This window comes from Heteronotia binoei, chromosome 2 (genome assembly GCF_032191835.1).
Source record: "Heteronotia binoei isolate CCM8104 ecotype False Entrance Well chromosome 2, APGP_CSIRO_Hbin_v1, whole genome shotgun sequence".
Taxonomy (NCBI): domain Eukaryota; kingdom Metazoa; phylum Chordata; class Lepidosauria; order Squamata; family Gekkonidae; genus Heteronotia; species Heteronotia binoei.
In genome coordinates this window covers 165,830,777-165,850,734 of record NC_083224.1, presented here as the reverse complement: position 1 = coordinate 165,850,734, position 19,958 = coordinate 165,830,777, and the positions used below count along the sequence as shown (strand labels likewise).

Below are 19,958 nucleotides of genomic sequence, written 5' to 3'. Positions count from 1 at the left end.
TGGTTCATCCCCACTACAAATGAAATGCTCACTTCTCTGCTGACTCTGCAGTGTTTTGTGTAGTCACAGACACTCTACTTTGAACCGGCCATCTGCTGCTGTATTCTTTGTTTTTACCGGTCTAATGAAATCTGGATTTCTTTTGTAAAAAAAAAAAAAAAATTAGACTTAGATCCTATTAACTTTTTCACTGGCAATGGAGGGATGTAGGAAGGATGTCTTTCTGATAATTGAAAAAGCTATATCCAGGACTGTGTGATCCATATGAATAAAAGCCAGGGTGGCAGGGATCAAGTACAATCGAGCAGAAAAACTGGGAGACTTGAGCCTTTTATATTTTCTGATCACTGCTGAGAAGTGTTAAAGCAAACATTTCAGAGATATGCAATGTTCTTCCTCATCTCTGGTTTTGGTTTACTTTTCAGAGAAATTGTTGCAAATAGAAAAAAACAACAAGTTTCCTTTGACCAGTGAACAATAGTTTTTTTTTTAAAAAAAGGATGGAATTTGGGAAGTGGGAGGAGAATAGAGGCTAATAGTCCCTTTCAGTGTGACCTGAAAGTGACACCATTGTATCAGGTGACACTCTAGCTTTCACTAAAACTCTGGTGAGGAACCCACCACCCCACCCCGTAAGTCTGCCATTGGTTGCCAGCTTCAGGCTGGCAATCCTATACCGCAGTCACAACCTAGTCTCAAATTAAGTGTGAAGAATCCTGATTGCCAGGGGGTTTTTTTGTAGCAGGAACTCCTCTGCATATTAAGCTACACCTCCATTATGTAGCCAATCCTCCAAGAGCTTACAGTAGGTCCTGTAAGAAGAGCCCTGTAAACCCTTGGAGGATTGGCTACATCATGGGGGTGTGGCCTAATATGCAAAGGAGTTCCTGCTACAAAAAAAGCCTTGCTGATTGCACTGAGCATGTATGCAGAACACTGTACTGGATTGTGGCTCATAGGTACATCCCAGGCACTTTATGGTCACCAAAGTCACCGAACTAAGGTACTTCTTTCCAAAAGACAACTGATTCTCCATAATACCTAGTAATCTCTGAGTTACATTTTGTCTTCTGTTCTACTACAAAGATGGCAGGTGTTGTTGTCATATCCCACCAGAGATTAGCACACTAATTTTCTGTTTTCCCTATAATGGACGGTATGAAAATGTGTATGATACAGCATGGTTCCTTTTCAAAAGGGCAAGACCCTTTTCAAATCTCTTAGATGACACTATTAATAAGAAATGTCACTTTGAACCTATAAGAATGCTGATTTGGATCTCAAGAATGACCCAAAAACACTTCAATTAAGTTGCTGGAGTTTTTAACCTTATCTATACCATATATCCTCCACTTCCCCTTCCTGGCCAAAGGCAGTATGCAATATCAACAATGTTATTCATTTTTAGAGAGGGGGAAAGAATGAATCCCACAGCATTTCTTTTAATAACTGTTCAGCTACAAAATTTTATTGGTATCCTTTTATGTTCCCTCTAGAGGATGTAATGCACAAAAGCATTGCCACGGAACATATAAAATTACAAATGAAATTTATTGTAAAAAGTAGAATGTCTTCTAGACGGGTGTCAGTATTTATTTTCATTCATAAAACAGAACAAAAAAATTGCAAGTATAATATATTCATTTGTCAGCAAGTTCATGGGTGTAAATTGCCATCCAATGTTATTGACTGATATAAGACAGATATTGAAAAGACAATTTAAATTTACTCTTCCAAACATAAACTGTTCCACAAAAGCACTGTAAAAACTCCTTTCATGGTTTTCTTTTTAATTTTTTTTTTCTGTTGTGCTTCACACTTATGGTTAACTACATAATTTGGTTGTGTCATAATCCACTGTGTTTGGCAATTTGGCATTGAAGGCCTGCAAAGCAGATTGAATTCTCACCACCTCACTAGTAGACAGCTTGAGTCTATGACGTAGCAGGCATGAGAAAAGGTCTAGACGACGTTGGCCAGGTGGAGAGAGCTTATTTACACGGTCCCGTATCTCTAGTAGCTGCAAGAGTGCAGAGTCCTGGGATCCCTGAGTATAGGGGTAGTCCAGCTGCAAAATCAAGTCCCGGATTGCCTCCGGATCAAAGTGCATGCTGTAGCCGAACACTTGGATGTTGTTGATTTTCATATAGCCCAGGTTACGGGAGGGATCAATAAACTCCAGGGGTTCATAGTAAATGCTCTCGTTGCCATTGGGACCATTTGACTTAATGCGACTCCTCAAGTAGATGTGTACCGTTTCAAAAAATGTCTTCCACTTGTTGCCTAGAGTCAGCGTCCAGTTATAACACTGAAGGGGTAAGTCCAGTTTAGTCCGCTCCCAGTCTGGGAAACTGTTTTCATTGACAGGCATAAACCAACTCTCAGAGTGGCTACCTCCAAAAGGGTTGACGTAAACAGCCAGGACAGGCTCCAAGGTGCTGTTCTTAGTTAGGCAAATTTGAAGAGAGAGACCCAATATCATATGAACCAGGCTTGATTTGTATTTGTTACTCTTAAGGGTAAGGAGCATCCGTTTGCGCCAGGAAGGGTCAAACCAACTATTAAGACGCATGTCGTTGCTGATGAAGATGGCATGGACCTCAATCCGGCGGTCTGTTTTCTGCAATAAATACTTCATCTCCAAATCCTGGAGATCAGTCTCAAACCCAATGTAGTGCTCTGTTGAGTCTGCCACCTCAGGCTTGCAGAGCCCTTGGCTCAGCATGTACCCAGTATTACAGGTCCCACAGCGGGTGCGGTTATCTGGGGCACAAGTTAAGCAGGAGGAACCATCTCCTACAATGCATGGTAAAGAGCCAAGGCAGGCAACCTGGTCATTAGGGCATGTACATGAGTGAGTCTCTTCTGAAAAGCTGCCAAGAAGGCCATTTTCATTGCAGTAGAGAAAGGACTGGATGCGGTTCAGCCAGTAGGTTGAAGATCTGTGAAGCAAACAAGAAACTGATGAATACCAAAGGAGATGAAAAATCACAGTAATACAACCAAACATTTTTTAAAGAAGCAATATAGCATTTGACAGGGTAGAGACATTTCCTGATTCATCAGAAGAATGGAGTGCAACTTCCCTAATTCAAACTCAGTGTATATAAAATAAAATAAATACATTGAAAGTTCTTATGCAAGCCACTGTCTCTTGGTGGTTACCAGCAGTAGTCCATAAGTTGATTCACTAAATGATAATAAACTTCTGCCACTGAGAATTGAGATAGAGGTGAAAACTGCATCTTTGATGGAAGTCACTGCAGTGGAAAGACAAGAGCTGCTGTCTTAGATCCATGCAGATCCATGGCTACTGACAAACTGCGCAGCCACTGCTGCCCACTGTGTGTTTAAGATCTAGTGCAGGTGGCTCACAATGGTGCTACTAGTCATAGATCATATGCCTGGTGCTAAGTAGGGGTGTGCATTCGGTTTGGCTGAACCGAATAGACCGCCGAATACCCCCTGATTTGGAAGTATATGGCATCTTATATTTTCGAATCCAGTTAGAAAGCATTACTAATTCAATATTCGGAAGTATATGGAATTCAATGTAAAAGGCAGGAAAGGAGCTTCTGCAGCCTCAGGGAAGCTGCTTGCCTCCTTTCCCGCCTTTGGAAACCTTTTCCTGCCTCTCCCATAGCCTCCCTGGGATCAGGGAGAGAGGGGGAGAGGAGCCCCAGCAGCCAATCCAAAGCATGCATTTCCAAATGCATGCTTTGCAGGGCTGTTGTGAAGCTGATGGCTGGGCTAATCCCCCAGCCATCAGCAACATTGTTGTTCTTTTGTTTTTTTGCTTACTTGGGTATCCAACTAAACACTGTTCTCTGGCCAATCACAGAGCAGTGGTATTTTTTGAAACTGCTCTGTGTAGGGCCAGAGAACCTTTTTAAGGCATTTGCCTGCCTGGACTCAATTACATTGCTGCTGTGTTGGTGTAAAAGAGAGATTTTGCTGTGCTGGCCCTTGGCCTCAGCTGCTGCTGCTCTCTCTCAGCCTTTCCTGATCTGCCTGGAGAAGACATCTAAGGTAAGACAGTCTTGGGGTTCTTGTTTTTATTTTAGTTAGCATAAAAGTAAAAGGATTTTTTAAGACTCAGATTCCCTTTACTTATCCAGATTTGGGTGGGTAGGTAGCTTATTTGGGGTTAGGGGGTTCTGCTGGGGGTTGGGGCCTGGGGTGGGGGGGTTGCCAATTTGCCTATATCTAACTTTAGTGAGAGGACTTTTAAAAGTGCAGTGTCTTTTTACTTTTTCCTTATTTGGGTGGCTTGGATTTCTTGGGGTTAGGGTGAAGGTTTTTTTGGAGGGAAGGGTTGGTTAAGTTCCTGTATTGTTAAAAGTCAAGTTTTTTATTGTTTTAAAAGGATTCTGTGTTTGATTTGTTGCTGCTGTGTTGTGCTGCTGTTGTTCCTTTTCTTTTCGGGTTCTGGTTCTTGGGGGGGCTGTTTTGCCTAATTTTTATTGTTAAAAAGTTCTAATTTTAACAGTTGAGTTTGTTTGCCTTTTCTCAGTTGGATTTGTTTGGATCTGTGTTGTTGTTGGTTTTGCATCCTGTCCTGTTGTCCCTTTTCCTGGTTCTGGTTTTTTTTTGTTTTGTTTTTTTGGGGGGGGGGTTACAAGTTAAGTTTCTTTCTGTCATGTTTTGGTTTTTTTTAAATTACCTCTGGTTGGTGTGAGGGGGTTGGTGTGTGGGGTGTGTCACTTTCTGGGCTGTGTGGGGTGGGTCACTTTCATGTTTTTATAGAGCTATTTTTGAAGTCTGAGGGTTCAATGCAGTTTTGGGGGTTCTCCCTCAAACCCCCTGCCCCCCAGTAGCCTCTGATTATGCCCTATGTTGCCACTGAGTCTTTTTGGGACTTGGGGGGTTCGTAGGAGAGAGTTCCCTGCAGGTCCCCTGCACATTTGGGGGCTCTTCGTCAAACCCCCTCCCTTCAGGCAGCTTCCAATATACCCTATTTTGCCATTGATTTCAATGGCCCATAGGGTATAATGGGGCCATATATTCGGAAATAGCCGTATATCTCCAGTATATATGGCTATTCCAAGTACCGGTATTCGGAAATATACGGTATTCCGAATATTTTGGCCCATATATTTTTGAATCTGATTATTTCTGATTTTTTTTCTTTTGCACACCCCTAGTGCTAAGTTCAGAATTCCCATGTCTCTGCTGCTTGGCAGTGCCCTTCAGTAAAAACTTTGGATTCTTCTCCCCTGGCTTGTCATTCAGGAAAAAAAGCTTATTAGTCTCAGGTGAACCACCTCACAAAATATCACTGGTCTCAGTTCCATGTACAACAGAAAAAAAAGTTTTACTATGAAACATACCTTACAAGTTTATTTTAAGGATAATGAATTAATGCTTTGAAACATCTATACATTACTATGACACCTGGAGCAAATAACGTTATGCCTTTTTAGGTGTGACAAATTAACAGCATGATTGTTTATATATTGATACAACAATATTGTTTGCTTGATGCATCTCAGTTTTCTATCAGTAACTTCTGACATGGGAATACCAATCACAGGTCAACAAAACCTAGATTCTGGTTGTTCCACAAGACTAAACAAATACAAAAACAGCCTCTGGGGATGCTTCATCTCTCACTATTCCCTTAAGGTATGGTAAAATAGCAGGCAAATTCATGAATGGCATATCCATCATTGGCTATTAGATAATGACAGCTAAATCAAACCTCCATGCATCTAGCAAATACCATTAAGTGCAATAGTTACACTGTTGGACTTAGGATCTGGGAGACCCAGATACAAATCTCCACTCTTCCATGGATATCCACTGGGTGACCCTGGCCCAGCCACACACCCTCAGCCAAAGCTACTTTATAGGGTAACTATAAAGATGGAGAACTATGTAAGCCATCTGGGGTCCCCACTGGGGAGAATAGCAGGGTATAAATGAAGTAATTAAACAAATGAATGAATGAACTTTCCCGCACTATATTAACTCTCCTAGGAGCATGTGCCAAGCCAGTAGTAGGATGTTTGAAAAGACCATCTTTAGTCTGATCCAACAAGCAATTGATATGTCCTGGGACTGAATCTAAGAAATTGACTTCTCCAAGACAAAAATATTTTTACTTTTTCAGTCTCATTGAGCACTTTGATGAAACAATGGTAGTCTCTTCTTCAAGACAGATTGAAAGGCCAGCAAGTCTGGTGTTCCATTTTTAATAGCTAAGTTTGTTATTACTGAATTGGTGTATGAACATATGAAGCTGCCTTATACTGAATCAGACCCTTGATCAGGGCTTTTTTTCTTCTTTTAGCAGGAACTCCTTTGCATATTAGGGCACATACCCCTGATGTAGCCAATACTTACAGGGCTCTTAGTACAGGGCCTACTGTAAGTTCCAGGAGGATTGGCTACATCAGGGGTATGTGGTCTAATATGCAAAGGAATCCCTGCTACAAAAAAAGCCTTGCCCTTGATCCATCAAGGCGTGTCTTATGTCTACTCAGATTGGCAGTGACTCTCCAGGGTCTCAGGTGGAGATATTTCACATCATCTACCACCTGAACCCTTTTAAGTGGAGCTGCCAGGATTTAACCTGGGACCTTCTGCATGCAAAGCAGAGGTTCTATCATTGAGCCATGGTTCCTCCTAAATATAAATCATGGGCAGCACACATGCCATTCAGGAGGGGACAATTGTCCATTTGAGGTTACCTGTCTGTGCCTCCAAAATTGGTGAAGCAATATTTCATTCTGTTACAACCCCAGCTGCTATGATTTGCAAGTCAACAGTCTGACAAGGAACCAACTTTTTGTTTCCCTTGGAATAGTAATAAGTACTGAGGTTGTTCCAGGCATAATTTTCTCAATGGACTGTAAGCACAATGTTCCTATATGGATATTCTCTGTGAAGTTTTTTACCATGCGCAAAACAGATTAATTAAGATACTCTTTTATGTTTGTGCCATCTCATTTCTCCCTTTCAGGTCTAAAATCAGGCAACAATTGGAGCTTACAATGGAATCTGGAACTGGATTGGATGAGCAGAGTTTCCAAGAAAACAGACAAAGCAGAAATGACAAGACTCTAAAAATGGTGCAGAGAAACAACAGTCTTCATTGTGTTTTGCATTTTCCAGATGCTCTTCTCCGAGAGAAGCTTGGATTGAAGTGCAGATTTTGGCAGGGGTTAGGCTAGATTCTATTTAATATTGATGACGAGTTTTGCATACTCTTTTGTAGTACAAAACCTGCTGTGATGCAGAAAATACATGAGGCCAAATTGCATTTGATTTAACAGACAAGCAAGTCAGCACTTAATGGCTGACACCCTTCTGAACTATAAATAGGATCTTAACAACAAAATCAAAGAATGAGGGGAAAAAGCCTCTGAGAAAAATCAAAAACATTCAGTTTCAGATATTTATTTATGTGACAGTGATGGTGTGTACAGCCTCTGTAACTCCATTTTTGGTTTTCTGCTAGTGCCTGACCTCTAGTTGCCTGGGAGGATGGCCAGCAGGCTCCTCCTAAGGTAACATTTCTGCCAGTCTTCATTAGTACTTTCCCAAATTCTTATCTAACAAAACTGACTTTTTTTTTGTGTCAACTACTAGGTGCCAGGTGCAAGATATGGCTTGACTTTTCTCAGTGTTTAGGGATGTATCGTTGAATGATGATATTCTTGACTTGTAGCCAGTAATTAGGATATAAAATGCTTAATTTTAGTTTTAGTCCTATGTTTGGCAAGCTTCACTGTGAGTTCAAGGCCCAGCAGATGGGAGTTAGTCTGCTCTTCTGTAAGTTTGATGACTTATTAAAATCCCCTTGTAAGCAAACCTGGACCTTGCCTATCATTTTCTTGGGATTGTTGTAAACCTGAAGCTTCTACCCAGGGTTCCAAACAGATTGTGAAGATGGGTATTCATGTTCCTCAGCTTCTCATGTCCCTCAAGTAATGTCTGATGTCAGCATACTACACAGAGGCTCATATATAATTCCTGTCTATTGAGGTGGAGAAACTGCAAAATCAGATGGCCATATGCATGGACTCCCACATGAAGTGCCTTTATCACCCATTACATTAAGTGTATAACTGTTGTCTACACAAAGCTACTGACCTTTGGACCATCTAGCCCAGTATTTTCTACCCTGACTGACTATGGTTCAAGTTTTTCAAGCCACCTACTCTCATGTCCCTGAATTAGAGATGCTGACATTTGATCCTTACCTGTATCTGTACTAGGGTGTAGTTAGATCAGTCCCTTCTGTACAAGTCCTAGATGGTTTGTTTCTGTACTATGTAATATTTAGTGCAGACAAAGTATGTTTTTCACATTCAGCAACACTTTATACAAGAGGTAATCTTGAAAAATTAATGTAGATCTCTATTGCATGCCTTTTGATTTGAAATCATGAGTGTTTAAGTACAAGGGCCCCTGGACAGGTTTGAATCTCCGCTCAGCCATGAAGCTTCCCTCTCAGCCTAAATTGCTTCTTGGGGTGGGTGTGAGGATGAAATGAGCAAAGGGGACCTCATGCATTGCCCAGAGCACCTGTGACAGAGGTTGAGATTAAAAACAGATTGATACTGGTGCTTCCTGTTTATACAAGCAGGAAAAAATGAAGAGGAACATGGATAGAGAAACTCAAAATGGTAGAGTTTTCCCTACTAGGCATTAAAAAAGAGAAAGGGGAAAGATGTTTTAACCTGTTTATATACTGTTGTGAGCTACTTCAGCAATAGGCAAGACTGGCACTAACACTAAAAGCACAAAAAGTTAAAGAAGCTAAGGTGTATATGTGTACAGATGTCTTGAACAACCTCATTTCCTAGAAGCTCCCTCCTGCCTCTTTCTACAAGAAACTCACAATTGGTCATTAAACCCAGTTTCATGTATTTTGCTGACAACATACCAAGTACTACCAGTGTCAGGGAATAAGGCATTCTTGGGCTTGCCAACTCCAACCTGAGAAATTTCTGGAGATTTTGGGGACAGTCTCTGTGGAGGAGGGGATTCGGAAAGCACCTTCACCCAGATTATTTGGTATACCACAGAATTTGCCCTCTAGAGCTGCCATTTTCTTCAGGTGAATTGATCTATGTAGTCTGGAGATCAGTTATAATTCCAGGAGAATTCTAGCCTCACCTAATGGCTATCTGTTTGAAGCAATTGCTTTCCTCCCTTTTCTTTCCATTTATAACCAGGGTCATTACTTATATATCAAAGCCAATCAGATACCTTCCAACCGTGGCTCACATGCTCACTTCAAATCTTGGTTTCCATACAAATTCTGATTTACAGCACACCCAGTGTGTCAATGCACACAAGTAAATTGGAACACTGTGGAAGGATAAGGGTCAGAAAAAATTGCCCTGGGTTTCCGGGAAGATGGCGCAGTGGTACTAAAGTTATTATCTGGAACTCCAGCTGATACTTCTGATTGTGAGCCTTAGAGGGGGTTCATTTGGCTGAACACCCCTTAAAAGGGCATTGGGAAGATGTTCCCTAGCAGAGAGAGTTTGTGGAGATAGTGAAGAGATGAAGGTCTCTCAACTAACTCCGCTCATTTCTCTTGCCTACAAACGCCGTTGGCCAATCAGCTGTGACCCTCCTGGCACCCTGGAAGATTGAAGGACTTTAAAGATGTAAAGATCATAAAACAGTAAGGATCTCTTATACTTTCTTGGAGAATATCTACTGGCAGAACTTTGCAGGGAATCTTTAAAAACTAACACTGCAGAAGTAAACTGTGATTAGCAAAGCATTTAATTCTACACACAGTCGAGAGAGTGTGAAAGAAATAACAGTGTCTAAAATAAATAGAGCTGGAAGGTTAACAGGCCTTTGGAGCTATAAATCTGCATGACAGTCTGTTTCTGGTGATTTATGGAATATAGTAGCTGTAGGATCTACGGAAGAGACTGGAAAGGAGAAAGGGGGGGTCTTTGCTGAAAACTGGCTTAGTTGAGGCAGCCACCCCTTTTTTGAAGAATTTGGGTAATAAAAGTGAAAAAGAGTGATTCTTAGCATGTGTGGTCCCTCTCTGTCACAAGATTGGCTTGTGATATTTACCTGCAACGTAGCTGTTTTTAAATGGCAGCGTGATTGAACTTCTGCTACCGGAAGAGAAGGTGTGACATGGCATAGAGGAGTACTGAGTGGGATCTGAAAGAAACGGTCATTTGGGAGAAGTGAAATAACTCAGCTAAGAAACTATTTGAACATTTGATTGCTGGAGGGTGTAGGGAGTTGTGTGGGACGAAAGCTGTTGGTGTGAAATTGATTGCTTTAGGAGAGTAGTGGGGGTGAAAGAGATGGAAGTTACGTATCAGACTACTGGAAAGGATGGTCTACAATTGCAACTTGGTGGTTGGGAGGTGCAAAATCATTTAGGTGGTCTGGTTTCTTTCTTTTTGAAGGTGGTTTTTAAAACTGAAGGCATTTATAGATTTCTAAGGAAACTTTTATTGGAAAGGGTGTTTGGCTCAGAAGTCAATAGAGAGGGGTGCCAATAAAGTTAATAACTAATAAATATTTTCATTTGAATTGAGTAAACTGATCTTACAAAAAAAAGAAATTATTTGAAAATGAATCCAAAAGAGATTAAAATTAAAAGAACTTTACAAAGTACATCACCTGGAATGTAGAGATCTGTAGCAGCAGCAATTGAGCAAGTTGCAATAGGGAAATTACAAAAAGTGATGATGGAAGGTTTTAAACAGAATCAAGATGCCTTGCAAGATATTAAAAAGGAACTTAGAGATGGAATTAAAAAAACTAATGAGAAATTGAATGAATTTCAAAATCAACTTTGGATTAACAGCCAGCAAACACAGAAAGTGACCACTAAGGTTGCAGAAATAGAGGGGAAAATGACAACTATGGGCATTAGCTTGCAAGAAGAAAAAAATAAGCACAAAGAGATAGATTCTAGAACTGTAAAGTTAAAAATGGAGACGGCAGCTTATATCCTACGTTTTCAAAATATCCCAGAAGAAAAAGGAGAGAATGTAAGTAAGGAAATTAGTGGTTTTTTGAGTGAAGTAATGGAATCCCCAGCAAAAGAAATTGAACAAGATATAGATTGGGCATGGAGAATTGCATCTTCATATACAAGGAAACATAAATTACTCAGGGAGATTCATATTAAGTTTATAAGGACCACAGTGTGAGATACCATCCTAAGATATATGAAAGGGGAAGATCTAAGCTGGAAAGGCAACAAATAAGAATTTTGAAAGAAGTTCCTTGGAGTATGAGGCAAAAAAGAAGTGAATACAAGAACATGATGGTATGGCTAAATAAAATGGATATACAATTTCATTGGTTGGTACCAGAAGGTGTATTTTTTATATACCAGGATAAAAGATTTAATATCACATCTATACTTAAATCACAAGACTTTCTAGAATGTTATGCAGATGAAAACCAAGAGTACCAGAGGAAAAAGAGAGAAGGGAAAAAAAAAAGAGAAACAAGCAGCAGCAAAAAATCAGGAATTTGGAGAAGATAAAAAAATCAAAACAAGAGCTCAAACGCAGAGAGAGCTGCAAGAGATACAAGGTAGTAAAGCTCAGATGGAATAATGGGGGGGAAAGAACTAAAATTGACTTCTATTAATGTAAATGAATTAAATAACCCCGGGAAAAAAAAGAAAATTTGCCCTGCAACTCAAAAAACAACAAGCAGACATAATTTGCCTACAAGAGACCCATATTATTAAGAAAGATGTAAAATACTTACAAAATAAAAAACTAGAAGAATTATATGTGGTGACAGATTAAAAAAAAGTGTGTGTGTGTGTAGCAATTTATGTCAAAGAGACAATAGAATCAGGACTTTTCTTTGCTTCAGAATATGGGAGAATATTGATAATTGAAATTCAGCATAATGGTAAAAAAATAATGCTGGTAAATATTTATGCACCAAATGAACAACAAGATAATTTTTTTAAGAATCTGCACAATAAAATAGTTGAGTTTGACTACCAAGAACATTGTTTAATTGGAGATTTCAATGCTGTATTTGATGAAGATATAGACAAGAAATCTGGGAAAATAACAAAGAAGAAAAAAGAAAAAAAGAAAATCAACTTCCCAAAACATTTTTGAGACTGGCAGAAGAATTAAGTTTAATAGACTGCTAGAGAACGAGTAATATAAAGAAGAGAGACTTCACTTACTATTCAGGAGTACATGACTTTTTGTTCAGAATTGATATGTGCTGGCTTTCAACAACCTTGATTAAGGAACTGGGGGAAGCTGAGATATTGCCCAGAACCTTTGCTGTTTCAAGTGAAATTTAAGAGCTATAATAAGACTTTTAGATAGTCGCTAAATTTATAGATATTAAGAGAGTTTTTTAGTAGAAGCCAAAAAAAGAAATCATAGTGTTTTTTGAACAAAATTTGAAAGAAGATACACCAAGACATATCATTTGGGATGCCTTTAAAGCTTTTTTAAGAGGAATTGCAATTCGATATTTAGCAAAACGGAGAAGAGAAAAAAACAAAGAATATCAAACACTGACAGGAAAACTGGAAGTACAAGAAAAAGAATTTAAGATACATTTGAAACAGGAGACGAAAACTAAAATACAGATTTTGCAGCATCAAATAAATTTGTTGTTGATGGAAGATGTAGAATGGAAATTGAAATGGGCAAGACAATCCTTTTCTGAAAATGCAACTAAAGTGAGTAGATGGTTGAGTTATAGACTGAAAAAAAAAAAGAGAGAAGAAAGTACTAACAGCCTTGAAGGATGAAAACAATGTAGAACAATTTAAAAGTAACCAAATTGAGCAAATTGTAAAAACTTTCTATGGAAATTTATACAAAAAACAAGAAGGTTCAGAGTCCCTACAAGAAGAATATATTAAGGAAACCAAGAAAGAAGAGCTTTTGAAAGAACATCAAATAGTATTGAATAATCCAATAACAGCCCAGGAGATTATCCGCATAATTAAAGAACAGAAAAATAATAAAACACTGGGGCCAGATGGACTACCAGCAGAATTCTATAAAAGTTTTGAAGATGTTTTATTATTACCATATAAAATGCTACTAGAAAAAATTATGTTGACATTGGAAATACCAGCCTCATGGAAAGAGGCAACAATATCCATGATACATAAAGAGGGAACAGACCCAGAAGATATTAGAAATTATAGACCCATCTCATTATTAAATGTGGATTACAAACTTTTTGTGTCTACTTTGGCTTCAAGATTGAAGAAAGTTTTGATGAGTACAATAAATGACCAAATGGGATTTTTACCAAAGAGGCAGATGAGAAATAATATGAGAACAGTATTGAATGCATTGGAGTACTATCAACAATATCCAGAAAAACAGGTGGCCTTTATTTTTTTAGATGCAGAAAAAGCCTCTGATAATGTAAACTGGACATTTATGATTAACTGTTTGGAGGGGATAGGCTGTGGTAATCAATTTAAGCAATGGGTACAAGCTATCTACACAGAACAGAAGGCAATAATTATGGTGAATGGAGCATTGACAGATCAAATTAAGACTGAAAAGGTAACAAGGGAAGGCTGTCTGCTGTCACTTTTACTTTTTATTTTGATGTCGGAATATTTAAATGAACAAATACGGTCTGATAAAGAAATAAAAGGAATTAAAATAAGGGGGGAATCCTATAAACTTCAAGTGTTTGCTGATAACTTGGTTTTTATATTGGAAGAGCCATTAACATCTATAAAAAGACTTAAGGAGAAATTGGAGCAGTCACAGGTTTTAAAGCGAATTATAAGAAAACTAAATTTTTAACGAAAAATATGAAGGAAATTCAGATTAAAGAATTAGAAGAAATATCGGGCTACAAACCTATGAAGAAAATTAAATATTTGGGAATATGTATAACAGCCTGAGCAAAAATATTGAAAACAGATAGCTATGATAAATTGTTAAAAGAAATCAAAAATGACTTGGAGAAATTGCAAAACTTATACATTTCATTAATGGGAAGAATTGAAATGATTAAAATGAATATATTACCAAAAGTATTGTTTTTATTTCAAATGATACCTATTCCACTGTCTAAAATATTTTTTCAACAATTAAATAAAATTATTTCTATGTTTATATGGCAGAACAAGAAACCCAGAATTAAACTAAAAGCATTGCAAGATACCAAACAACGAGGTGGCTTTTCTTTACTGGACTGGCAGATCTATTATAAAGCATGTACATTACTGTGGGTCAAAGAATGGATTACTTTAAAGAATAAAAAGTTACTAACTTTGGAAGGCTTTGACTTAACAAGTGGTTGGCATTCATATCTTTGGTATCAAAATGTGTCAGCAAAGAATGTATTTAATGCTCATGAAATTAGAAGATCAATATAACTAACTTAGAAGTGGGTGAAACCCTAAATATACAAACATATTCCGAAACGGATATCACCTCTAGACGCATTGAGCCAACCAAAACTATTAAATTTTGAAGATACTGGATGAGACTGATAGCTTAAGAATAGAAAAACATAAAATGTTAGATTGGTGGACAAAAATACAATTAAAATCCAGATATATGAAAGACAAAAAAATGGGTTTTGCAAAACAGAAAAATGAATTCAACCAAATTATAACAGGACCAGAAGAAAAAATGATTTAAAAAATTATAATTATTTACTAACTATGAAAATGCAAGATGAAATAGTAAAAGACAATATGGTGAAATGGGCACAAAACTTTGGTTATAATATGTAATGTAATGTAATGTAAAATTTTATTTGTATCCCGCCCTCCCCCGCCGAAGCAGGCTCAGGGTGGCTAACAACATTTAAGGTGAACAACACAATAATAAAACAATAAATTCATATTAAATTCACATTAAAACCAATCAATGATTAAAACATTCCTAGATCTGATACTGGCGGTAAACATTATTAATCTGGCGGTAAACATTAATTTAGTCATTGGTGAACGCCTGTTTAAAGAGGACGGTCTTGCAGGCCCTGCGGAACTGGTCTAAGTTCCGCAGGGCCTGCACCTCCTCTGGGAGCTGGTTCCAGAGTTGTGGGGCCGCAGCGGAAAAGGCCCGAGTGCGGGAGCGTTGAAGTTTAACTTCTTTTGGCCCAGGGATATTCAGTCTGTTTTTTCCCACTGACCTCAGTGCTCTCTGGGGCTCATATGGGGAGAGACGGTCCCTCAGGTAGGTCGGTCCTTGGCCATATGGGGCTTTAAAGGTTATGACCAGCACTTTGTACTGGATCCGGTATACGATTGGCAGCCAGTGCAGTCCGCGCAGCCCTGGCCGTATATGCTCCCATCTTGGGAGACCAAGTAACAGCCTGGCCGCCGCATTCTGCACTAGCTGCAGCTCCCAGGTCCGGTACAGAGGCAGCCCCATGTAGAGAGCGTTACAGTAGTCCAGTCTTGAGGTGACCGTCGCATGGATCACCATTGCTAGGTCCCGACGCTCTAGGAAAAGGGCCAACTGCCTCGCCCGCCTCAGGTGGAAGAATGCTGACTTGGCAGTGGCTGTTATCTGGGCCTCCATTGATAATGAAGGCTCCAGTAAAACACCCAGGCTCTTTACCCGCTGCGCCATCTTCAGCGGCGCCCCGTCAAAGGCCGGGAGGGATATTTCCTTCCCCAGAGTACCACGACCCACATGGAGAACCTCTGTCTTCGCTGGATTTAACTTCAGCCCACTCAGTCTAAGCCACGTTGCAACAGCCCGCAAAGCCTGATCCAGGTTTCCCGGGGCGGAGGCGGGCCGGCCGTCCATTAGTAGATAGAGCTGGGTGTCATCTGCATATTGATGGCAACCCAGCCCAAATCTCCGGGCAATCTGGGCGAGGGGGCGCATATAAATGTTGAATAACATCAGGGAGAGAACTGCTCCCTGGGGCACCCCACAATCAAGTGTGCACCTCTGGGATCGCTCACCCCCAATCGCCACCCTCTGTCCCCGACCCATGAGGAAGGAGGAAAGCCATTGTAAGGCCAGCCCCTCAACCCCTATGTCAGCGAGGTGGTGGATCAGCAACTGATGGTCGACTGTATCAAATGCAGCCGACAGATCTAGTAACATCAGTATTGCCGCACTGCCTCGGTCCAGCTGCCGCTGGAGGTCATCCACCAAGGCGACCAGGACCGTCTCCGTCCCGTGGCCCGGTCAGAAGCCAGACTGGCACGGGTCTAGGACAGAAGCGTCATCTAGAAATCTCTGTAGCTGCAACGCCACTGCCCTCTCGATAATTTTACCTAAAAATGGTAAATTGGACACCGGTCGGTAGTTTGCCAATTTGGCCGGGTCTGCTGTAGATTTTTTCAAGAGGGGGCGGACCAAGGCCTCTTTTAGAGACATTGGAAAATGCCCCTCTAGGAGGGATCTATTTATGATGTCCCGTAAAGGACATCAAAGCTCCCTCTGGCAAGATTTAATCAGCCAAGAGGGGCAAGGGTCCAAATCACATGTTGTTGGGCGAGCAGCAGAGAGAATTCCATCAACTTCCTCCAGGCTGAGTGGGTCGAAGTGGTCCAGTACTAAATCTGAAGACAGGCGCGGAGCCTCAGTTTCACTTACTGTATCTAATGTGATAGGCAGGTCTTGGCGGAGCGACGAGATTTTATCTGCAAAATATTTCGCAAATGCCTCACAGCCTATCTCTGATTCTCTAATGTTTGGTTTGCCTTGTGGCAATGTTATGAGATCTCCAATTACTCTAAACAATTGTGCTGGGCGCGATTTTGCAGATGCAATCTTGGCTGCAAAGTATTCTTTCTTTGCAGTCTTGACTGCCATCTCTTAAGACCTCATAAGCGTCCCGAGTATGCCTCCACCGTCTCTCTAGTCGTCTGAGCCCTTGTTTCAGCTGGCGTAACTCCGAGGTATACCACAGAGCCAGCCTCTTACGAGGGCGCAGAGGGCGCCAAGGTGCAATTTCATCGATAACCCTGGATAGCTGGCCCTGCCAGGCTTCCACCAGGTCATCGAGGGAATTGCCAGTGGGCCAGGGATCCCTCAGGGCCGTTTGGAACCGTTCCGGGTCCATCAAGCCCCGAGGGCGAGCCAAAATAGGCTCTCCGCCCATACAGGGTTGGGGCAACGTCTCCATACGGGCCTTAAGGGCTAGGTGATCCGACCATGGAACCGCTTCAGCCGCGATATCGTTCACCAGAATCCCGGATGCAAAGATCAGGTCTAATGTGTGCCCGGCCTGATGCGTGGGAGTTGTGACAAATTGAGAGAGCCCCAGTGTCGCCATGGAAGACACTAGGTCCATTGCCTGAGTGGAGGCCGTGTCGCTCCACTCCAGGCTCCAATAATATAAACTTAGACACTTGAGAGAGATTAAGGAAAGAAAATATCAAGATTACAAGATCAGTTACTTTCAAAACTTTTATAAGATGTTTTATGGATGGTATATTACACTGGATAAATTAGCGAAGATGCACTCAAACATTTCAAATAAATGTTGGAAGTGTCAAAAATCGAAAGGATCATTTTATCATATGTGGTGGTACTGTGATTTAGCAAAAAGTTACTGGCAACAAATTCATAGTTGTCTACAAAAATTTTTAAAGACGAATTTACAGCATAAACCTGAAATGTACTTGTTAAATATCTGCTAAGATTTGCTTCCCAAACCAATAATTAAATTCTTGATCCATGTAACTGCAGCAAGAATAATATATGCAAAACAATGGAAAACAAAAAATAATGGAAAACAAAAAACAAAAAAAATGGAAAACAAAAAATACCTAAACAAACAAGTTCTGAAACTTTTAGAAACAGCTGAAATGGACTTGCTCTCTGCAAAATTACGAGAAGAAAATATACAAGACAACAAGAAGACTTGGCAACCAGACTGGTTGGGTGCAGTAAAGGTGTGGAAATTGTGACACTAAGAAATAACATGTTTGTACATAAAGAATGCATAAAATAAGGAGTGAGTACTGTATAATATATTGAATAAGATGAAACAATTTCAGGAAATGTGTAGCTGAAATGTGTAGTTGTAAGCCAAAGTAAGAATCCTAGAGAGTAGAAATAAGAGACAAAATAGAAAATACCAATTGTAAATGATATATAGACTGATTGATGTTTGAATCAGATGTATATGAAATGTGAAAGAAAATGTAATTAAGAGAGGTTTTTATGTCCTCGTCTTCCAACCCTGTCTTTTCCAAATCCCCTGGAAAACCTTCCCTTTCCCTATGACTGAAATTCAATAAAACTTTCAATTTTAAAAGAAAAAAAATGCCCTGGAGAGATGATGAGGAATGGTAGTGGAATGTGCATGACCCATTTGTAAATATCAGTTTCAACAACGCAGCATTACACCTGCATCAGCTCTATATACTTCATCCTCCATGGAGATGGGCTATTATTGCAAGATTTTTACCCTTCACTAGTAATGTCAGTTATCGTTCTCAGTGTGATATGGACCCCACACATCATGAATTTCCCTTTTCAGCATCTGTCACTGGTATTCTTTTACCTGGCTACTTCAGAAAGCATCCCATGGCAGAAAAGTCACCCAAATTGCTTTTTTGCCATATACTTCAGGACATTTAGCAACACCTTAGATATTGATCTCCTGGGCTGTGATCACACACATTAAACAATGCACTTTCAATCCATTTTCCAACTGGATTTTGCCAGTTCACACAGTGAAATCCAGTTGGAAAGTGCACTGGAAGTGGATTGAAAATGTATTATTTGCCGTGTGCAATTGCAGCCTTGGATTTGGTTAAATATGAAATGCATCTTAAAAAAAACTATGAAACGTAGTGCTAGAAAACATTACTTGCAGTCACTTCTTTTCCCTATCAATTATGATTGCATACATTCAAACTCAGTGGCAATTTTGACAAGAAGGATATCACAACAGACAACGCTTATTATGATGCTTGACCTGTTGCTACACCATAGACAGCTAAGTTTTATTTGATCATGTTTGGGGTGTGTGAGACTTTAAAGGATGAGTATAGGTTTTAAACAGTATTTAAAGTGTCACTGAACTGTGTGATTTTAATGCACTATTGTAACTGGAGATGGAGAAGAACGTATCAGAACTGGCCTTAACTGGCAGTAGTTTTGTGTATTAAATTATCTCTCAACAATGCATATGTGTGAAGTTCTGGGGATATGCGAATTCATACAATAACTTTCATTGATTAAAAGACAGATGAACTAAAATTCTTTAGATAGAAGACATAACTAGGTAAAGTTAAACATTTTTCTTGATCACTAATTCTACTGATGATCCCTGGAAAATGCCCCCAGTTGGCTTTCACAGACCTTCAGCTCCCCAGTCCATAACAAAACACCCGCCTTAATTAGCCTGTGACCTTCATGTTATTATCTTGTGCTGATCTTCTGCCCCTTATCTGAGGTCTGGCAGAGTGATAATGCCTTATGCTTCCCCTAGATCTCAGAGCAAAAAAAAGACATTTTAACCTTTAAAAAGGTAGTTTTCATTATTTTTAATTAAGCTCATCAAACTTAAGTACCATATCAGTCAGATAAGGAGCAGCTGTTTGTGAAGCTATCATGGTGTGCTCTTATCTTCTTAACAACAGATTTGCCCTCCTTGGTTACTTATTGATTAAACAAAGTCACATACAATTTGTGAGCCTCCTGGAAAGTTCATCATTTCTCCTTCTAGGGGATTTGACATTTAACAACAAACTGAGCTTGGTTCAAGATGCAAATGTGCTTCCTTAAAATGCATTTAAAACTACATGCATAAAATACACAAAAGATAAACCTTTCAGCATCATATGATGGCTGTGGACACTGGGACCAAAAAGCCTCTTCCAATTGCATAGCATCTAGTATAGCAACACCTCCCCCTCTCTTTCCAAGCTGTGTGGTAATATAATTGTAGGAATCCACTGTGCATGCCTGTGTTGCTTCTCCTAGAAATCAAAGTAATGCTCACTTGAGAAGGACCTACACTTTGCCCATAAAACCTTGAATTTCTTAGAGCTGCAAGTGAAA

At 39.8% G+C, this 19,958-nt stretch overlaps 1 protein-coding gene across 3 annotated transcripts in view; it reads right to left on the bottom strand.

Annotated features, from left to right (window-relative positions):
* Positions 1-1,440: 1,440 nt before the first annotated feature.
* The window catches only part of BRINP3 (BMP/retinoic acid inducible neural specific 3), a 372,579-nt gene continuing 354,061 nt past the window's right edge, over positions 1,441-19,958 (bottom strand). For all 3 annotated transcript variants that reach the window (XM_060232385.1, XM_060232384.1, XM_060232383.1), the window contains exon 8: positions 1,441-2,942. In XM_060232385.1, coding sequence (XP_060088368.1) covers positions 1,826-2,942 — 1,117 coding nt within the window. In that variant the 3' untranslated portion in view covers positions 1,441-1,825. The remainder of the gene's footprint in view (positions 2,943-19,958) is intronic.